The 22,837-nt window shown below is 45.0% G+C and overlaps 2 protein-coding genes across 2 annotated transcripts in view; both read left to right on the top strand.

Moving 5' to 3' along the window:
- The first annotated feature begins 963 nt into the window (after nt 1–963).
- LOC129839490 (claudin-9-like) lies at nt 964–3,160 on the top strand. The gene is made up of 2 exons (XM_055906982.1): nt 964–1,217; nt 1,562–3,160. Exon 2 carries the CDS (start codon nt 1,935–1,937, stop codon nt 2,586–2,588), a length of 654 nt encoding a protein of 217 aa, XP_055762957.1. The 5' UTR covers nt 964–1,217; nt 1,562–1,934; the 3' UTR covers nt 2,589–3,160.
- A 5,927-nt stretch (nt 3,161–9,087) lies between these two features.
- LOC129839429 (mitochondrial dicarboxylate carrier-like) overlaps nt 9,088–22,837 on the top strand; it is a 21,206-nt gene continuing 7,456 nt past the window's right edge. The window contains exons 1-2 of the mRNA XM_055906883.1: nt 9,088–9,661; nt 20,847–20,966. Of these exons, the coding sequence (XP_055762858.1) occupies nt 9,572–9,661; nt 20,847–20,966 (210 nt within the window). The 5' untranslated portion in view covers nt 9,088–9,571. The remainder of the gene's footprint in view (nt 9,662–20,846; nt 20,967–22,837) is intronic.

The following is a 22,837-nucleotide window of genomic DNA, read 5'->3' as shown; positions in this document are numbered from 1 at the left end:
AACTGAATCTAGAATGTTAACACTTTACCTGCTGAAATACATGATGGAAGACATGAACTGAATCTAGAATGTTAACACTTTAACTGCTGAAATACATGATGGAAGACATGAACTGAATCTAGAATATTAACACTTTAACTGCTGAAATACATGATGGAAGACATGACCTGAATCTAGAATGTTAACACTTTACCTGCTGAAATACATGATGGAAGACATGAACTGAATCTAGAATGTTAACACTTTAACTGTTGAAATACATGATGGAAGACATGACCTGAATCTAGAATGTTAACACTTTAACTGTTGAAATACATGATGGAAGACATGAACTGAATCTAGAATGTTAACACTTTAACTGCTGAAATACATGATGGAAGACATGACCTGAATCTAGAATGTTAACACTTTAACTGTTGAAATACATGATGGAAGACATGAACTGAATCTAGAATGTTAACACTTTAACTGCTGAAATACATGATGGAAGACATGAACTGAATCTAGAATGTTAACACTTTAACTGCTGAAATACATGATGGAAGACATGAACTGAATCTAGAATGTTAACACTTTTACTGCTGAAATACATTATGGAAGACATGACCTGAATCTAGAATGTTAACACTTTAACTGCTGAAATACATGATGGATGATAATCTCTGTTTAGTTTCATATAGTTCATGAAAAACACACAAACCCTTGTCAGTCTGTGGGACATAACGTTGCATTGTGTTGCTAATCTGTTACGCATGTGTGTGTGTAGTGTGTGGGTGTATGGATGTGTGTGTGTGTGTGTGTGTGTGTGTGTGTGTGTGTGTGTGTGTGTGTGTGTGTGTGTGTGTGTGTGTGTGTGTGTGTGTGTGTGTGTGTGTGTGTGTGTGTGTGTGTGTGTGTGTGTGTGTGTGTGTGTGTGTGTGTGTGTGTGTGTGTGTGTGTGTGTGTGTGTGTGTGTGTGTGAGAGAGAGACATCGTGCCCAGCCCAGCTGAGTGCTGCTCTCCTCCCACTCCTCTGTGTTGAGCTGTGCTCCAGTGAGACAGTCTGGTCAGTCTGTGTGTATGACAGAGGAAATAACACCATCACAGACATCTGCTAATACACAGTGTTACACTATACAGGACAGACCTCTACTACTCCACAGTGTTACACAGGACGGGACAGGACTCTTCATTCTGTCCACTGGTGCAGAGCAGTAGATCCTCTGGGGTTTGGAATAGTAAGTATTATCATGATTATCTCTGTTTTATCATTTCAGAAGGACTGCGTTGATTCTGTCGCTTTCTGAAACGTGTAAGAGTCACAAGTTACTGGTTATTACGTTATATAATAACATGTTATCGCACGTTATCAGGCTAATATGTTGGGACATGTTATAATTTGAATATGTTGGGAATTGTTATTATGTGTGTATACATTAAAAGCTAAACATAGGTTCAGGGTATTTACCATGTATTTGTTATAATTTGAATATGTTGGGAATTGTTATTATGTGTGTATACATTTAAACCTAAACATAGGTTCAGAGTATTTACCATGTATTTCTTCATCATGTCCTGGCAGGAACATTGTTGTTGCTGTTGACCCGTCTGAGGATGTGGAAGAGGAGGGGTTTATGGTGACCGTCACTGTTTCTACCATAAGACACAGAACTACTGGATATTCAACCCAGAGGAACGAGACAGATACATTCCTGCAACAGTCCTGGGACGTACAAGAACATTTTATCAAGGGGAACTTCTTGTCATCTGTAATCGTTGTTTTGGAGAAGAGAGGAGGTTTGAAACCATCTTGACAACACTCATCATCTAGTGAAAACCAGGGAAAACACACCAGGCTCAGACCAGGCCCAGACCAGGCTCAGACCAGGCTCAGAATAGGCCCTGTTGCAAACAAAGTTCTTGAACAGAACTGTTTGGGACTTTTTCACGTCGCCATGGCGTCCACAGGTCTACAGCTACTTGGCCTCCTATTGGCCGTGATGGGATGGGTGGGCGGTGCTCTCGTCTGCGCCGCCCCCTTGTGGCGAGTCTCCGCCTTCGCGGGCGGGGAGATCGTGATCGCCCAGGTTCTATGGGAGGGGCTATGGATGACGTGTTTGTCCCAGAGTACGGGACAGATCCAGTGTAAGACTTACGACTCTACCCTGGCCCTCCCCATCTCCGCCCAGGTGTCCCGTACCCTCTCCGTGCTCTCCCTCCTCCTCTGCCTCTTCGCCCTCCTGCTTGGCGTGGCTGGGGCTAAGTGCACCAAGTGTCTAGGGGAAGGAGCCTACTCGTCCAAGGCTAGGCTAGCCCGCGTGGCTGGGGCTCTGTTCTTCTTCTCCGGGCTGCTCTATCTGATACCCATCTGCTGGACGGCCTACGCCGTGGTCAGGGATTTTTACGATCCGAAAGTCGCCGCGCCGCTGAAGAGAGAGTTAGGCCCCGCCTTGTATCTAGGCTGGGGGGCGGGAGTTCTTCTGCTGGTGGGAGGGGCTCTGCTGAACGCAGGCTCCTCCCCTCCAGGGGTTAGGGCAACGCCTACTTTTGGGGGAGGTGGGAGGAGTAACCCACTGCCTATGGTGGTAGAGGAGAAGGAGTATGTCTGAACCATGCCACACCAGGGTTGTGTTCATTACTTTGAGAGGAAATGGACTGAAACAGGGAGGGACTACCTGAACGTGTCCAATAAGAAATGTTCATTGTCCATTGTAAAACATTTTGCAACATTATGCCCTAATGAATACAACCCCATCACTAAACGCTTAGTGGAGAGACAGGTCAAAATGTAAATAAGAAAATGCTTATGATTACGTTTCATGTGCATGTGCATGAATATTCTCCATTTCTTAAGACCACTTGTAGACAGCTTTGTTATTTTGTTATGACATCATCTTCTAGTTGTTTTTATTATGACATCATCTTCTAGTTGTTTTTATTATGACATCATCTTCTAGTTGTTTTTATTATGACATCATCTTCTAGTTGTTTTCATTATGACATCATCTTCTAGTTGTTTTCATTATGACATCATCTTCTAGTTGTTTTTATTATGACATCCTCTTCTAGTTGTTTTCATTATGACATCATCTTCTAGTTGTTTTTATTATGACATCATCTTCTAGTTGTTTTCATTATGACATCATCTTCTAGTTGTTTTCATTATGACGTCATCTTCTAGTTGTTTTTATTCTGATTTGAGTTTTCTGTGTTAACTTCTTCTTGGTGAGTGTAATTTATACATCAAATAATAAAGTGTTTTACAACATGTTTGTTTAGCTACTGCACTCATATATTTACAAGTTGTTCATTTCAGCTACTGCACTCATATATTTACAAGTAGTTCATTTCAGCTACTGCACTCATATATTTACAAGTAGTTCATTTCAGCTACTGTACTCATATACTTACATGTTGTTTGTTTAGCTACTGCACTCATATATTTACATGTTGTTTGTTATGCTTCTGCACTCATATATTTACAAGTTGATTGTTTAGCTACTGCACTCATATATTTACAAGTTGTTTGCCAGAGTAGAAGGACAATGTATGATGTACTTGTGCCAGTGTGGGAGGTGAAATGCATTGTGGGATGTGTTAATAACTAAGTGTTTATTAATGTGACATAACTGACATCGCTCAGATTCCACTGTGCCCCCTCTCTCTTTCTCTCTCTCTCCCCCCCCCCCTCTCTCTCTCTCTCTCTGTGTGTGCGTATGTCTGACATGTGTTTGTGTGTATGCCAGACTCCTTGTGTGGGCAGTGTGTGTGCATGTGCGTGTATGTTCTGGAGAGCCCACACATAGGCAGTGTTTGTGTGTGTGTGTGTATATTTGTGTGTTGCATACAGAGTGGTTGTACAGTAGCACAAAGGCAGAGTACAGGACACAGACAAAGACCATCTGTATAACATGTGCCAGGACGCGAGTCACCCCCACCATATTAACCCAGTCACGTGAACACATACGACAGCATAGAAACAGAATCTATAGACTGGGCTCTCCCCATTCAAGTCAATGAAAGTTCCAGGGATAGAGGTTCCAAGCCCTTTCTAGAGATTCTATTTCTATGATACTTCCATATAACAACAATGGACTCCGTTATTACAGGGCTTTCCAGACCTGCGTTAAAATACTATCTGAAATCTTCCAAATACTATTTAGCGATTGGTGTGGTGGGAGGGCTGCCGTCTTATCGGCTCTTAACCAATCATGCTATTTTGTTTGTCTTTTTGCGTTGTTCGTAACTTGTTTTGTACATACTGTTGCTGCTACCGTCTCTTATGACCGAAAAGACCTTCTGTAAATCAGAACAGGGATTACTTACCTCAAACTGGACGAGGAGGAGTTCTTCTTCAAAGAGTCGACGCGAGGGATATACTACAGACACCCGACCAGGCCAAATCCCCGTGATTCGCTGGAAAAGGAAACGTAGGGTTTTGCGGAAAAGATCAGGATGCCTTGTGAGGATTAAGTGACGAGTGGCTAATCTGCCCTTGCCTTCCGTTCTGCTAGCTAACGTTCAATCACTGGGAAATAAATGGGACAAACTGAAAGCGTGTACTAACATATCCTACCAACGGGACATTATACATTTTAATATCTTATGTTCCACCGAGTCGTAGACGTACGACGAAATTAAGAACATAAAGGTTATACACTCTATCTGCAGGAAAGAACAGCAGCCTCTGGTAAGACATGGGAGGGCCTCTGCATTTATGTAAACAACAGCTGGTGCACGATATCTAAGGAAGTCTCAAGGTTTTGCTCACCTGAGGTAAAGTACCTTATGACAAGCTGTAGACCACACTATTTACCCAGAGGATTTTCATCTGTATTTTTCGTAGCTGTTTACATACCACAACAGACTGAGGCTGGCAGTAAAACCACACTCAATGAGCTGTATTCCGTCATAAGCAAACAGGAAAACGCTCATCCAGAGGTGGCGCTCCTAGTGGCCGGTGACTTTAATGCAGGGAAACTTAAATCAGTTTTACCTCATTTCTATCAACATGTTAAATGTGCAACCAGAGGGGAAAGAATTCTAGACCACCTTTACTCCACACACAGAGACACGTACAAAGCTCTCCCTCACCCTCCATTTGGCAAATCTGACCATTACTCTATCCTCCTGATTCCTGCTTACAAGCAAGAGTTAAAACAGGAAGCACCAGTGACTCGGACTATAAAAATGTGGTCATATGAAGCAGATGCTAAACTACAGGACTGTTTTGCTATCACAGACTGGAACATGTTCCGGGATTCTTCTGATGACATTGAGGTGTACACCACATCAGTCACTGGCTTTATCAATAAGTGCAACGAAGATGGCAACAGCTCCGACGCTCGTCGGATGTGGCAGGGCTTGCAAACTATTACAGACTACAAAGGGAAGCACAGCCGAGAGCTGCCCAGTGACACGAGCATACCAGATGAGCAAAATAACTTCTATGCTCACTTCGAGGCAAGTAACACTGAAACATGCATGAGAGCATCAGCTGTTCCAGACGACTGTGTGATCACGCTCTCCGCAGCCGATGTGAGTAAGATCTTTAAACAGATCAACATTCACAAGGCTGCTGGGCCAGACGAATAACCAGGACCTGTACTCCGACCATGCGCTGACCAAATAGCAAGTGTCTTCACTGACATTTTCAACCTCTCCCTGTCTGAGTCTGTAATACCAACATGTTTCAAGCAGACCACCATAGTCCCAGTGCCCAAGAACACTAAGGTAACCTGCCTAAATTACTACCGACCCATAGCACTCACGTCTGTAGCAATGAAATGCTTGAAAGGCTGGTCATGGCTCACATCAAAACCATTATCCCAGAAACACTAGACCCATTCCAATTTGCATACCGCACCAACAGATCCAAAGATGATGCAATCTCTATTGCATTCCACACTGCCCTTTCACACCTGGACAAAAGGAACACCTATGTGAGAATGCTATTCATTGACTACAGCTCAGCGTTCAACACCATAGTGCCCTCAAAGCTCATCACTAAGCTAAGGACCCTGGGACTAAACACCTCCCTCTGCAACTGGAACCTGGACTTCCTGATGGGCTGCCCCCAGGTGGTAAGGGTAGGGAACAACACATCCACCATGCTGATCCTCAACACGGTGACCCTTCAGGGGTGCGTGCTCAGTCCCCTCCTGTACTCCCTGTTCACTCATGACTGCACGTCCAGGCACAACTCCAACACCATCATTAAGTTTGCTGATGACACAACAGTGGTCTGCCTGATCACCGACAACGATGAGACAGCCTATAGGGAGGAGGTCAGAGACCTGCCTGTGTGGTGCAAGGACAACAACCTCTCCCTCACCGTAATCAAGACAAAGGAGATGATTGTGGACTACATGAAAAAGAGGACAGAGCACGCCCCCATTCTCATCAACGGGGCTGTAGTGGAGCAGGTTGAAAGCTTCAAGTTCTTTGGCGTCCACATCACCAACAAACTAACATGGTCCAAGCACACCAAGACAGTCGTGAAGAGGGCATTACAAAACATATTCCCCCTCAGGAGACTGAAAAGATTTAACATGGGTCCGAAGAGCCTCAAAAGGTTTTACAGCTGCACCATCGAGAGCATCCTGACGGGTTGCATCACTGCCTGGTATGGCAACGGCTCGGCCTCAGACCGCAAGGCACTACAGAGGGTGGTGTGAACGGCCCAGTACATCATTGGGGCCAAGCTTCCTGCCATTCATGACCTCTAAACCAGGCGGTGTCAGAGGAAGGAATAAAAAATTGTCAAAGACTCCAGTCATAGACTGTTCTCTCTGCTACCGAACGGCAAGCGGTACCGGAGCAAATTCTAGGTCCAAGAGGCTTCCAAACAGCTTCTAGCCCAACCTCCATCTCTTCATTCAAGGAATCAATCATGGACACTCTTACTGACAGTTGTGGCTGATTCACGTGATGTATTGATGTCTCTATCTTCTTGCCTTTGTGCTGTTGTCTGTGCCAAATAATGTTTGTACCATGTTTTATGCTGCTACCATGTTGTGCTGCTGCCATGTTGTGTTGATGCCATGTTGTGTTGATGCCATGTTGTGTTGGTACCATGATGTGTTGTCATGTGTTGCTGCCATGCTATCTTGCTGTATTAGGTCTCTCTTTATATAGTGTTGTGGTGTCTGGTTGCTATGTGTGTTTTGTCCTATATTTTTATTTTTAATCGCAGCCCCCGTCCCCGCAGGAGGCCTTTTGCCTTTTGGTAGGCCGTCATTGTAAATAAGAAAAGTTTCTGAACTGACTTGCCTACTTAAATAAAGCTTGAATATATATATTTTTTAAAGGTCTGGTGCTTTCCTCTGGGTCTCAAAGTGCTTTAAAAAAACTAACCCCCCTTTATTTAACTAGGCAAGTCAGTTAAGAACAAATTCTTATTAACAATGATGGACGACGCTGGGCCAATTGTGCACCGCCCTATGGTACTCCCAATCACAGCCGGTTGTGAAACAGCCTGGAATCAAACCAGGGTGTCTGTAGTGACACCTCAAGCACTGAGATGAAGTGCCTAAGACTGCTGCTCCACCTGGGAGCCCAACATGTGGTATATCTGATTCATGTGCCTTAGACTGCTGCTCCACTCGGGAGCCTAACATGTGGTATATCTGAGAAATGAACAGCAGCCATGTTGTGGAACTACTATCAGCAATCAACGCATAGAATGGCAAAGACAATTGTGCTTTTACACTTTGACTGTTTCTGTGACAATATCTACAGGGAAGACCTAAACCAAACTACAGTTCCCCTATATATCCACAAGGGGGCAGTAGATGTGTATTTTTCACAGGAACAAAGTCATCTTTCCCACAGAGAGAGCGGGTGTATCTCAATAGTCTAGTGGCTTACTCTCCTTGTCTCTCCGCTTGCCTTTGTGCTGATCTCAATACACAAGATAGGATAGCACACAGATAGCAATGTGAAGGATGGCTAATGGGCATTTGTCAAGTTATCTCATGTTCTATGCAGATGAAGGAAAGGAGACAGAAAAGGTTAGGAAGCCAAGCTAGACTATTGAGATGCATCCCCTACTGGACAAGCGTCTCCATTACTGAAACGGCATGGGGGTTTTAAGGATCACATTCCGTAGTGAGTTGTTCTATGTTCAGGGAAGCAAAGAAGATACACGTTAACTAGTCTACTTATGAGCACAAGACATGGAAATTACATTTTTGGTTGAAAATGCCTATCAAATGCTATATGCTTAGGCTATTCAATGTTGTGACCTTAATACAAGTATGTGTGTGTAAGGGCGAGCATGTTAATTTGGACCGGGACCAAAGTTCCAGCGCTTAGAAGCACTCTTTGCACCAGACAGGAATGTTACAGTGCGCAAAGAGATTCCAACCAAGTCAGAAGCGTGCACACACACAGATTGGGTCAACTTGCACCACCACCTCTATGCCACACACACACACACACAATTACTAATATAAAGTGTATATTTAAACACAGGGCATGTGGCCTTCTGTGTGACTCTTTAACAATGTTCTGATGAGTATTTGTCCTGGGGAATGCGAGGCGAGTTGGCAAACTCCTCCTGGCGCGAGGTCAGCATTACATAGAGGCATTCTGGAACAACGGTGGCTTTTAAACACGTTGAAGTGTTTGATATAAGATGTCAAGTTGTACTTTTACATGGTTATGTGTTGTTTTAGTCGCCTTCTGAGAAATGGCTCTAGGTATTGTCTAGCGCTCGCCAACAGGATGCCAAGTGACCACTGCTTTGAAAAATATACGTTTAATGGGTTACATTTTGGCTACAGTCAATGCGGATGTTATTGCATCTGTGACACGAACAGCTCTCGGTCAAAAGCAATGCCAGAGAGTGCGAGAAACAACAGCAGAATAGATACTTTGTAACCAGTTTCAAATGGTTTCATCTAACCATTCGTTATCACGGATACAATGTATCGGCGCTTGAGTCCGTTGAAAAAGAAAGTTTCCTCGCTGGAGAATGTTGGACATTGTTTCCCTTAAAGCGACAGAGTACGTGTACACTGTGTCTGGTTGGGTAGCTGCCTACTTGAGGGTGCACTGTCTCTTTAACAACAACGAGGGGCGTTTCACAACGGGCATCCTCTCTGTAGCGTAGACTAGAGAAACCGGGGACTTTTTCAGTTTTGACGTTTACAAAAACAACCTGCAGAAAATAAATAGTCGAGCGGCGACCTTTTAGTCTGGCTAGCTAGAGCACTAGGAGGCAGTTCCTCAGCCCGGGGTAGCAATTGGCTGCGCGTGCACTCACTGCGACTCCCCTCTTGTCTTTCTGTCGATCCATTTCCTATCACGCGTTCTGTAAAATTGCTTACACACACACACGCACGATGTGGTTTGCGTGTGTGTGCGTGCACCGGAACCCAAAGTCCGTCGGTGGCGTCGGCAAATTTGAAGTTTAACGAGGTTATCCTCCATTCGACCCGCGGAGAGAGAGAGGACCAGAAAGCACAGACTGCTGCGCCGACCTGCTTGCGTGTCGAGGCGGAAAGGAAGCTTGGCCAGCTGCGTTGTTGGACTGGATCGAATTGGACTCAGTGAAGAGCAGTAGGACTATATAAAGACAGGGGGGAATATGACCGATAAACGGATGTCGCGGTGGTATTTTGGGGGGCTCGCCTCCTGTGGGGCTGCCTGTTGCACCCACCCTCTGGATCTCATCAAAGTAAGTGCTGGAGCGAGAACCATATAACCCTCTAGCAGGATTATAGCCGACCTTACGGAGGCTGCAGGCCCGCTGGTCAGCCAGCTGTTTACCTGGGAAACTAGGGACAACAACTGCCCTCATTTCATCCTATCTTATAAAAGACTAAACGGGCTACTGGGATCTGTCCAAACTGAACACAGCGCCCTGCTGATGATTGGAGAAAATAGGACAGACAATTAAAGTTGTAGAATCGTTTTCTCTCTCTCTCTCTCTCGTCTAGCCTAGTGACATGAGTGTGTGTGTGTGTGTATAGCCTGTGTCCCGCGCGGGTACGGGAAGCAGTGGTCGGCCTCGTTATGAGCGAATCCCCCAAGTTCACTGACCGGCTAACCGCGCCGTTACGGTGCAGAGTAAACAGGGTTAGGCCTAGTCGAACTGTAGCGCTATAGCCGTCTCATATTACGGATAACTTACAGTAGTAGTAGCCACATGCTCTACTGTTGTCATTGAGCATGTTCACACCAGGGTCATCCTGAAGTCAAGAATAGCACACACAGAATGACATATCCTAACTCTACAGTAGGCCTGTGTGCGGTATAGCGTGTGTAGGCTATATTAACAAGCCTGATTAACACTGCACGTCCAAGCTGAACTGTACGGGACTATGCATCCATAGTTTCTGGAACAGTCCTGGAAAGGGAAGAAAAAGACCAGAGCCAGTACAGTACGGTTGTGGTTCTGTAGTGTAACAGGCAACAGAATGACAGATGCATACAAGGAGGTCAGTGTGTAGTATAATTATATAGACATGGTATGGAATTACAGTGCTAACTAGCAGTCTTAAAGCAGCTGTTAGCTCTAGGGCTTCCTGTGTGTAGCGTCTCTGTGTTGGAGTGTACGAAGAGGTCTGGGCCTTTATGGCACCGGTGGTAGTCCACCTGGCAGGCCTGTAACTGCAGGGTTGCTGGTTCAAACCCTGCTCTAGATGCTTTCCCTTCGATCGCTGTATCTGTATGGGTAGTGGGAGGAGCTAGTGTTGGACAGAGGGTAGAGGGAGGAGCTAGTGTTGGACAGAGGGTAGAGGGAGGAGCTAGTGTTGGACAGAGGGTAGAGGGAGGAGCTAGTGTTGGACAGAGGGTAGTGGGTGGAGCTAGTGTTGGACAGAGGGTAGTAGGAGGAGCTAGTGTTGGACAGAGGGTAGTGGGTGGAGCTAGTGTTGGACAGAGGGTAGAGGGAGGAGCTAGTGTTGGACAGAGGGTAGAGGGAGGAGCTAGTGTTGGACAGAGGGTAGAGGGAGGAGCTAGTGTTGGACAGAGGGTAGAGGGAGGAGCTAGTGTTGGACAGAGGGTAGAGGGAGGAGCTATTGTTGGACAGAGGGTAGTGGGAGGAGCTAGTGTTGGACAGAGGGTAGTGGGAGGAGCTAGTGTTGGACAGAAGGTAGTGGGAGGAGCTAGTGTTGGACAGAGGGTAGTGGGAAGAGCTAGTGTTGGACAGAGGGTAGTGGGAGGAGCTAGTGTTGGACAGAGGGTAGTGGGAGGAGCTAGTGTTGGACAGAGGGTAGTGGGTGGAGCTAGTGTTGGACAGAGGGTAGTGGGAGGAGCTAGTGTTGGACAGAGGGTAGTGGGAGGAGCTAGTGTTGGACAGAGGGTAGTGGGAGGAGCTAGTGTTGGACAGAGGGTAGTGGGAAGTGCTAGTGTTGGACAGAGGTGAAAGGTTAGTGGGAGGAGCTAGTGTTGGACAGAGGTGTGTGTGTGTGTTGATAGTGTGGCCTAGACAGCCTGTCTCAACTCGCCTACTTAGAAAAGTCTAAAGGTGTATAATTACTTTGTTGGAGAGTCCCACACACACACCCATATAGCACACACACACATACACAAATGTCATAGAGCATGTACAGGCCAGGGTCATCTGGATGTCTAGAATAGATGGGGATCCATCCATCCTGGTGTATCCTGTAGGCTGGTGCAGAGAGAGAGAGAGATGCATAATCCTCAGGGAGATCTGAAGAGTTGACAAACCTGCCAGAACAAGACAAACAAGATGTGGATGAAGCATTCGTCCTCTGAAGCGAGCCATGCCCAGAGCCATCTGTTGAGAGAGTTGGGTCAGGCTTTAGAAGCCATGTTAGTTGCCTTCACTCTCAAACTGTTGGTGATGTCACAATAGGAGAGCCTCTGACAGTTCCCTCTGAAATAACCCGCTGGAAACAAGCAAAATATAGCAGTGAATTTTACATACGTTTTTTATTGATTAACATTCTGCATAATGTGTATCCAAGTGTTGTGTTGTCAACAAATGGCATATCTGGTTTCACTGAACATCTTCGTAGTTATAAAAAGCTATCAGAAATACACAGCACAACACGGAAGTGTACATTATCACTTATCAAGTGATACCTTATCAAACCGACAACGGACTACCACACCCCGTTCAAAGGCACAAATGTTTTGTCTTGCCGATTCACCCTCTGAATGGCACAACATAAAACAATCTATGTCTCAATTGCCTCAAGGCTTAGAAATCCTGCTTTAACATGTTTTCCTCCCTTTCATCTACACTGATTTGAAGTGAATTTAACAAGTGGTATCAATAGGGGATCATAGCTTTCACCTGGATTCACCTGGTCAGTCTGTTTAATGGAATGAGTTATTCATGTTTTGTCCATTGTATATGACTCTAGCCTAGCTTCTCCTCTTGTCCTGAAGCTAGCCATGCCTAGCCTAGCTTCTCTTCTTCTTCTGAAGCTATCCATGCCTAGCCTAGCGTCTCCTCTTCTCCTGAAGCTAGCCATGCCTAGCCTAGCGTCTTCTCTTCTCCTGAAGCTAGCCATGCCTAGCCTAGCTTCTCTTCTTCTCCTGAAGCTAGCCATGCCTAGCCTAGCTTCTCTTCTTCTCCTGAAGCTAGCCATGCCTAGCCTAGCTTCTCCTCTTGTCCTGAAGCTAGCCATGCCTAGCCTAGCTTCTCCTCTTGTCCTGAAGCTAGCCATGCCTAGCCTAGCTTCTCCTCTTGTCCTGAAGCTAACCATGCCTAGCCTAGCTTCCCCTCTTGTCCTGAAGTTAGCCATGCCTAGCCTATCTTCTCCTCTTGTCCTGAAGCTAACCATGCCTAGCCTAGCTTCTCCTCTTGTCCTGAAGCTAGCCACGCCTAATCTTATGTCTCCTCTTGTCCTGAAGCTAACCATGCCTAGCCTAGCTTCTCCTCTTGTCCTGAAGCTAGCCATGCCTAACCTTACGTCTCCTCTTGTCCTGAAGCTAACCATGCCTGGCCTAGCTTCTCCTCTTGTCCTGAAGCTAACCATGCCTGGCCTAGCTTCTCCTCTTGTCCTGAAGCTAGCCATGCCTAGCCTAGCTTCTCTTCTTGTCCTGAAGCTAACCATGCCTAGCCTAGCTTCTCCTCTTGTCCTGAAGCTAGCCATGCCTAGCCTAGCATCTCCTCTTGTCCTGAAGCTAGCCATGCCTAGCCTAGCTTCCCCTCTTGTCCTGAAGCTAGCCATGCCTAGCCTAGCTTCTCCTCTTGTCCTGAAGCTAGCCATGCCTAGCCTAGCTTCTCCTCTTGTCCTGAAGCTAGCCATGCCTAGCCTAGCTTCTCCTCTTGTCCTGAAGCTAGCCATGCCTAGCCTAGCTTCTCCTCTTGTCCTGAAGCTAGCCATGCCTAGCCTAGCTTCTCCTCTTGTCCTGAAGCTAGCCATGCCTAGCCTAGCTTCTCCTCTTGTCCTGAAGCTAGCCATGCCTAGCCTAGCTTCTCTTCTTCTCCTGAAGCTAGCCATGCCTAGCCTAGCTTCTCTTCTTCTCCTGAAGCTAGCCATGCCTAGCCTAGCTTCTCCTCTTGTCCTGAAGCTAGCCATGCCTAGCCTAGCTTCTCCTCTTGTCCTGAAGCTAGCCATGCCTAGCCTAGCTTCTCTTCTTCTCCTGAAGCTAGCCATGCCTAGCCTAGCTTCTCTTCTTCTCCTGAAGCTAGCCATGCCTAGCCTAGCTTCTCCTCTTGTCCTGAAGCTAGCCATGCCTAGCCTAGCTTCTCCTCTTGTCCTGAAGCTAGCCATGCCTAGCCTAGCTTCTCCTCTTGTCCTGAAGCTAGCCATGCCTAGCCTAGCTTCTCCTCTTGTCCTGAAGCTAGCCATGCCTAGCCTAGCTTCTCCTCTTGTCCTGAAGCTAGCCATGCCTAGCCTAGCTTCTCTTCTTCTCCTGAAGCTAGCCATGCCTAGCCTAGCTTCTCTTCTTCTCCTGAAGCTAGCCATGCCTAGCCTAGCTTCTCCTCTTGTCCTGAAGCTAGCCATGCCTAGCCTAGCTTCTCCTCTTGTCCTGAAGCTAGCCATGCCTAGCCTAGCTTCTCCTCTTGTCCTGAAGCTAACCATGCCTAGCCTAGCTTCCCCTCTTGTCCTGAAGTTAGCCATGCCTAGCCTATCTTCTCCTCTTGTCCTGAAGCTAACCATGCCTAGCCTAGCTTCTCCTCTTGTCCTGAAGCTAGCCACGCCTAATCTTATGTCTCCTCTTGTCCTGAAGCTAACCATGCCTAGCCTAGCTTCTCCTCTTGTCCTGAAGCTAGCCATGCCTAACCTTACGTCTCCTCTTGTCCTGAAGCTAACCATGCCTGGCCTAGCTTCTCCTCTTGTCCTGAAGCTAACCATGCCTGGCCTAGCTTCTCCTCTTGTCCTGAAGCTAGCCATGCCTAGCCTAGCTTCTCCTCTTGTCCTGAAGCTAACCATGCCTAGCCTAGCTTCTCCTCTTGTCCTGAAGCTAGCCATGCCTAGCCTAGTATCTCCTCTTGTCCTGAAGCTAGCCATGCCTAGCCTAGCTTCCCCTCTTGTCCTGAAGCTAGCCATGCCTAGCCTAGCTTCTCCTCTTGTCCTGAAGCTAGCCATGCCTAGCCTAGCTTCTCCTCTTGTCCTGAAGCTAGCCATGCCTAGCCTAGCTTCTCCTCTTGTCCTGAAGCTAGCCATGCCTAGCCTAGCTTCTCCTCTTGTCCTGAAGCTAGCCATGCCTAGCCTAGCTTCTCCTCTTGTCCTGAAGCTAGCCATGCCTAGCCTAGCTTCTCCTCTTGTCCTGAAGCTAGCCATGCCTAGCCTAGCTTCTCCTCTTGTCCTGAAGCTAGCCATGCCTAACCTTACGTCTCCTCTTGTCCTGAAGCTAGCCATGCCTAGCCCAGCTTCTCCTCTTGTCCTGAAGCTAACCATGCCTGTCGGAGTGCTGGAGAGTGGCGCCCTCTCACTTTTTTCAATTTGAGAATACATAGATCTCAAACTATTTCTGGAAAATGTATTCTGATAAATTCTAAATAAATTCTATTTAATTACCACAAATAGTCCATGAAAAACGCTAGGCTATTTATTTGGTTTGTCATTCTATGTATAGCAGCCTAGAGGTGGGTACATGGTGGTTCCTTCCCTGTCGTCTCTCTGACGGCGGTGAGAAGGATGAACAACCTGTGTGTGCACTGCGGAGGCCAATCAGAACGATCAGAATCAGCAGCAGTTTGTTCTCCTGAAGCCGTGCCTCTCCTCTCTGACCTGGTTCCAACAACATACTGTTGTTACTACGTCTGTTTAGTCTGGCATGAAGTCAGTTGTCCTAGTAACACCCCACCTCTCTCTGCTACCTGAGGGGAGGATCTGGATCTCGTGTGTGTGTGTGTGTGTGTGTGTGTGTGTGTGTGTGTGTGTGTGTGTGTGTGTGTGTGTGTGTGTGTGTGTGTAACTTGAAACAACTTAGCACCCACATCTAAGTTCTGACATTGTCTTCCTATCAGTATTAGAAGCTATTGAGTCATGACTGTAACAATGGAACGGTGTGTTTGTGATGTGACTCAGGACTAGCTGGAGGTTAGAGGTTCAATGCAGACTTTTTCTTTTTGGAAAAGGCCCCAGCTCTGCATTTTTGACTTTCAGTGTCATTAGAGAAGATACTTACTATATTCTGACTATCTTCTCTAGTCATCAGAGAAGATAGTCAGCGAACTCACTCACTTATTTGTTAGTTATTTAATGAATGAGTTATTTAGTTTGTTCATTCCTTCGGTCATTCATGCACTTTCAGTTTTATTAGTTGGTTCAGTCGTTCACTCGTTGCACTGTGTCCTGACTGGAGAGGTTATTGAGTACCAGCCAGGTCCTGCAGCAACCAGCTATCTGTATCTGTACTCTGGGTGTGAATTATTATCTACTCACACCAGGGTGTGTGTGTGTGTGTGTGTGTGTGTGTGTGTGTGTGTGTGTGTGTGTGTGTTATTTCCAGTTAGCGAGAGGGAGTGGATGATGGAGAGAAAGAGGGAAGGAAAAATAATGAAATAGAGAATGAGAAAGAGAGATGGACTGAGAGAGAGAGCGAGGGAGAGAGAGAGAGAAAGCTACAGAGCGAGAAAGAGAGATTGTTTGTGGTCCATGGTTGAAGGCCTCGGCGGCCTTTGAGCTCAAACAGTTCTGATAAGCCGGTGGGAGCGAGAGACGTGATTGGCCGGATGGAGGCCACACATGGAGCAGAGCCCAGTCGATAAAAAGCCCTCTGAGAAGAACAATACATTACCCTGTCAGAGAGAGACTTAGGGAGGGAGGGAGGGAGGGAGGGAGAGAGAGAGAGAGAGAGAGAGAGAGAGAGAGAGTTCAAAGGAAGTCAGAATTACCTACAAAAACCTGTTCCCTGTACACACAGGAGAATGTCAGTAATTGTGACATCCCAACTACTGCTACGACTACAACTGTCACAACCATATCTACAGCTCTCTCCACTATCTCACAACTACATTATACTACTATCTCCACTATCTCACAACTACTACATGGTACTACTATCTCCACTGACTCACTACTACATTATACTACTATCTCCACTGACTCACTACTACATTATACTACTATCTCCACTGACTCACTACTACATGGTACTACTATCTCCACTGACTCACTACTACATTATACTACTATCTCCACTATCTCACAACTACTACATGGTACTACTATCTCCACTATCTCACAACTACTACATGGTACTACTATCTCCACTATCTCACAACTACTACATGGTACTACTATCTCCACTGACTCACAACTACTACATGGTACTACTATCTCCACTATCTCACAACTACTACATTATACTACTATCTCCACTATCTCACAACTACTACATGGTACTACTATCTCCACTATCTCACAACTACTACATGGTACTACTATCTCCACTGACTCACAACTACTACATGGTACTACTATCTCCACTATCTCACAACTACTACATTATACTACTATCTCCACTGACTCACAACTACTACATGGTACTACTATCCACTGACTCACTACTACATTATACTACTATCTCCACTGACTCACTACTACATGGTACTACTATCTCCACTGACTCACTACTACATGGTACTACTATCTCCATGGACTCACTACTACATTATACTACTATCTCCACTGACTCACTACTACATTATACTACTATCTCCACTGACTCACTACTACATTATACTACTATCTCCACTATCTCACAACTACTACATGGTACTACTATCTCCACTATCTCACAACTACTACATGGTACTACTATCTCCACTGACTCACAACTACTACATGGTACTACTATCTCCATGGACTCACTACTACATTATACTACTATCTCCACTGACTCACTACTACATTATACTACTATCTCCACTGACTCACTACTACATGGTACTACTATCTCCACTGACTCACAACTACATGGTACTACTATCTCCACTGACTCACAACTACATGGTACTACTATCTCCACTGACTCACAACTACTACATGGTACTACTATCTCCACTGACTCACTACTACATGGTACTACTATCTCCACTATCTCACAACTACTACATGGTACTACTATCTCTACTATCTCACAACTACTACATGGTACTACTATCTCCACTGACTCACTACTACATTATACTACTATCTCCACTGACTCACTACTACATTATACTACTATCTCCACTGACTCACTACTACATTATACTACTATCTCCACTGACTCACTACTACATTATACTACTATCTCTACTATCTCACAACTACTACATGGTACTACTATCTCCACTATCTCACAACTACTACATGGTACTACTATCTCCACTGACTAACAACTACATTATACTACTATCTCCACTGACTCACTACTACATGGTACTACTATCTCCACTATCTCACAACTACTACATTATACTACTATCTCCACTATCTCACAACTACTACATGGTACTACTATCTCCACTGACTCACTACTACATTATACTACTATCTCCACTGACTCACTACTACATTATACTACTATCTCCACTGCTTCACTACTACATGGTACTACTATCTCCACTGACTCACTACTACATTATACTACTATCTCCACTGACTCACTACTACATTATACTACTATCTCCACTGACTCACTACTACATGGTACTACTATCTCCACTGACTCACTACTACATGGTACTACTATCTCCACTGACTCACTACTACATTATACTACTATCTCCACTGCTTCACTACTACATGGTACTACTATCTCCACTGACTCACTACTACATTGTACTACTATCTCCACTGCTTCACTACTACATTATACTACTATCTCCACTGCTTCACTACTACATGGTACTACTATCTCCACTGACTCACTACTACATTATACTACTATCTCCACTGACTCACTACTACATTATACTACTATCTCCACTATCTCACAACTACTACATGGTACTACTATCTCCACTATCTCACAACTACTACATGGTACTACTATCTCCACTATCTCACAACTACTACATGGTACTGCTATCTCCACTGACTCACAACTACATGGTACTACTATCTCCACTGACTCACAACTACTACATGGTACTACTATCTCCACTGACTCACAACTACTACATGGTACTACTATCTCCACTGACTCACAACTACTACATGGTACTACTATCTCCACTGACTCACTACTACATGGTACTACTATCTCCACTGACTCACTACTACATTATACTACTATCTCCACTGACTCACTACTACATTATACTACTATCTCCACTGACTCACTACTACATGGTACTACTATCTCCACTGACTCACTACTACATGGTACTACTATCTCCACTGATTCACTACTACATGGTACTACTATCTCACTGACTCACTACTACATTATACTACTATCTCCACTGACTCACAACTACTACATGGTACTACTATCTCCACTGACTCACTACTACATGGTACTACTATCTCCACTGACTCACTACTACATTATACTACTATCTCCACTGACTCACTACTACATTATACTACTATCTCCACTGACTCACTACTACATTATACTACTATCTCCACTGACTCACTACTACATTATACTACTATCTCCACTATCTCACAACTACTACATGGTACTACTATCTCCACTATCTCACAACTACTACATGGTACTACTATCTCCACTATCTCACAACTACTACATGGTACTACTATCTCCACTGACTCACAACTACTACATGGTACTACTATCTCCATGGACTCACTACTACATTATACTACTATCTCCACTGACTCACTACTACATTATACTACTATCTCCACTGACTCACTACTACATTATACTACTATCTCCACTATCTCACAACTACTACATGGTACTACTATCTCCACTATCTCACAACTACTACATGGTACTACTATCTCCACTATCTCACAACTACTACATGGTACTACTATCTCCACTGACTCACTACTACATTATACTACTATCTCCACTGACTCACTACTACATTATACTACTATCTCCACTGTCTCACTACTACATTATACTACTATCTCCACTGACTCACTACTACATGGTACTACTATCTCCACTGACTCACTACTACATGGTACTACTATCTCCACTGACTCACTACTACATGGTACTACTATCTCCACTGACTCACTACTACATTATACTACTATCTCCACTGACTCACTACTACATGGTACTACTATCTCCACTGACTCACTACTACATTATACTACTATCTCCACTGCTTCACTACTACTACATGGTACTACTATCTCCACTATCTCACAACTACTACATGGTACTACTATCTCCACTGACTCACTACTACTACATTATACTACTATCTCCACTGACTCACTACTACATGGTACTACTATCTCCACTGACTCACTACTACATGGTACTACTATCTCCACTGACTCACAACTACTACATGGTACTACTATCTCCACTGACTCACTACTACATGGTACTACTATCTCCACTGACTCACTACTACATTATACTACTATCTCCACTGACTCACTACTACATTATACTACTATCTCCACTGCTTCACTACTACATGGTACTACTATCTCCACTGACTCACTACTACATTATACTACTATCTCCACTGACTCACTACTACATGGTACTACTATCTCCACTGACTCACTACTACATTATACTACTATCTCCACTGCTTCACTACTACTACATGGTACTACTATCTCCACTATCTCACAACTACTACATGGTACTACTATCTCCACTATCTCACTACTACTACATTATACTACTATCTCCACTGACTCACTACTACATTATACTACTATCTCCACTGCTTCACTACTACATGGTACTACTATCTCCACTGACTCACTACTACATGGTACTACTATCTCCACTGACTCACAACCACTACATTATACTATTATCTCTATAGACTTTACTATTACATGGTACTACTATCTCTATACACAGTAACTACTACATTATACTACTATCTCTATAGACAGTAACTATAATAGACCTCAAGGACAGCTCCTCTGTGTGTGTGTGTGTGTGTGTGTGTGTGTGTGCACGGCGGTGTGTGTGTAGATTTATCTCTACCATAAGTCACATTGACACGCCTGTTCCTGCCGTCGTGTATGATCTCACACATCGCCACAGTTACAACCAGGTCAGCTGAGCTATAAACACTCAGCGTGTTTCTGTCACGCTGCTGTCTGTCTGTCACGCTAGTGTCTGTCTCTGTTTGTCTGTCACGCTAGTGTGTGTCTCTGTCTGTCTGTCTGAGAGAGAGAGACAGTTCCACAGTCACTAAAAAATATACACACTGATGATTGACTGTGATAATGGATACAGATAGATACAGTATATTGATCGTATTTGTAATGATGATGTTGCTGATGAAATAGTGATTGTGTGTGTGTGTGTAGGTCCACCTGCAGACCCAGCAGAAGGGGAAGATGGGGATGGTGAGCATGGCCATGCAGGTAGTGAAGAACGATGGAGCTCTGGCTCTGTACAACGGACTCAGCGCATCACTCTGCAGACAGGTAGGCGGATGGAGAGGGTGTGTGTTAGAGAGGGGGGAGAAGGAGAGGGTGTGTGTTAGAGAGGGGGGGGAGAAGGAGAGGGTGTGTGTTAGAGAGAGGGGGGAGAAGGAGAGGGTGTGTGTTAGAGAGGGGGGGGAGAAGGAGAGGGTGTGTGTTAGGGAGGGGGGAGAGGGTGTGTGTTAGGGAGGGGGGGAGAAGGAGAGGGTGTGTGTTAGAGAGGGGGGGAGAAGGAGAGGGTGTGTGTTAGAGAGGGGGGGAGAAGGAGAGGGTGTGTGTTAGAGAGGGGGGGAGAAGGAGAGGGTGTGTGTTAGAGAGGGGGGGAGAAGGAGAGGGTGTGTGTTAGAGAGGGGGGGAGAAGGAGAGGGTGTGTGTTAGAGAGGGGGGGAGAAGGAGAGGGTGTGTGTTAGAGAGGGGGGAGAAGGAGAGGGTGTGTGTTAGAGAGGGGGGAGAAGGAGAGGGTGTGTGTTAGAGAGGGGGGGGAGAAGGAGAGGGTGTGTGTTAGGGAGGGGGGAGAGGGTGTGTGTTAGGGAGGGGGGAGAAGGAGAGGGTGTGTGTTAGGGAGGGGGAGAAGGAGAGGGTGTGTGTTAGAGAGGGGGGAGAAGGAGAGGGTGTGTGTTAGAGAGGGGGGAGAGGGTGTGTGTTAGAACCTGAGTGTTCTAGGCAGAAGGATCAGTATTCTATTCCAGAGATAGGTTTATAGAACCTGAGTGTTCCAGGCAGACGGATCAGTATTCTGTTCCAGGGATAGGTTTATAGAACCTGAGTGTTCCAGGCAGACGGATCAGTATTCTATTCCAGGTATAGGTTTATAGAACCTGAGTGTTCCAGGCAGACGGATCAGTATTCTGTTCCAGATATAGGTATATAGAACCTGAGTGTTTCAGGCAGAAGGATCAGTATTCTATTCCAGAGATAGGTATATAGAACCTGAGTGTTCTAGGCAGAAGGATCAGTATTCTATTCCAGAGATAGGTTTATAGAACCTGAGTGTTCCAGGCAGACGGATCAGTATTCTGTTCCAGAGATAGGTATATAGAACCTGAGTGTTCCAGGCAGAAGGATCAGTATTCTATTCCAGAGATAGGTATATAGAACCTGAGTGTTCCAGGCAGAAGGATCAGTATTCTATTCCAGAGATTGGTATATAGAACCTGAGTGTTCCAGGCAGAAGGATCAGTATTCTATTCCAGAGATAGGTATATAGAACCTGAGTGTTCCAGGCAGAAGGATCAGTATTCTATTCCAGAGATAGGTTTATAGAACCTGAGTGTTCTAGGCAGAAGGATCAGTATTCTGTTCCAGAGATAGGTATATAGAACCTGAGTGTTCCAGGCAGAAGGATCAGTATTCTATTCCAGAGATAGGTATATAGAACCTGAGTGTTCCAGGCAGAAGGATCAGTATTCTATTCCAGAGATAGGTATATAGAACCTGAGTGTTCCAGGCAGAAGGATCAGTATTATGTTCCAGAGATAGATATATAGAACCTGAGTGTGCCAGGCAGAAGGATCAGTATTATGTTCCAATATGCTTTTCTCTCCGACAATTGAAAATGCTAAACTCTCTGGCTTTTGTCCTGTCAATCATTATCAGAAATACATGTTTAATCCACACATTAAGAGGGTTATCAGAAATACAGTTTTTATCCACACATTAAGAGGATTATCAGAAATACAGTTTTTATCCACACATTAAAAGGATTATCAGAAATACAGTTTTTATCCACACATTAAAAGGATTATCAGAAATACAGTTTTTATCCACACATTAAGAGGATTATCAGAAATACAGTTTTTATCCACACATTAAGAGGATTATCAGAAATACAGTTTTTATCCACACATTAAGAGGATTATCATAAATACAGTTTT

The sequence above is a fragment of the Salvelinus fontinalis genome, chromosome 40 (genome assembly GCF_029448725.1).
Source record: "Salvelinus fontinalis isolate EN_2023a chromosome 40, ASM2944872v1, whole genome shotgun sequence".
NCBI lineage: Eukaryota > Metazoa > Chordata > Actinopteri > Salmoniformes > Salmonidae > Salvelinus > Salvelinus fontinalis.
Note: the sequence above shows the minus strand (reverse complement) of the source record. Positions and strands in the feature narration are given on the sequence as shown.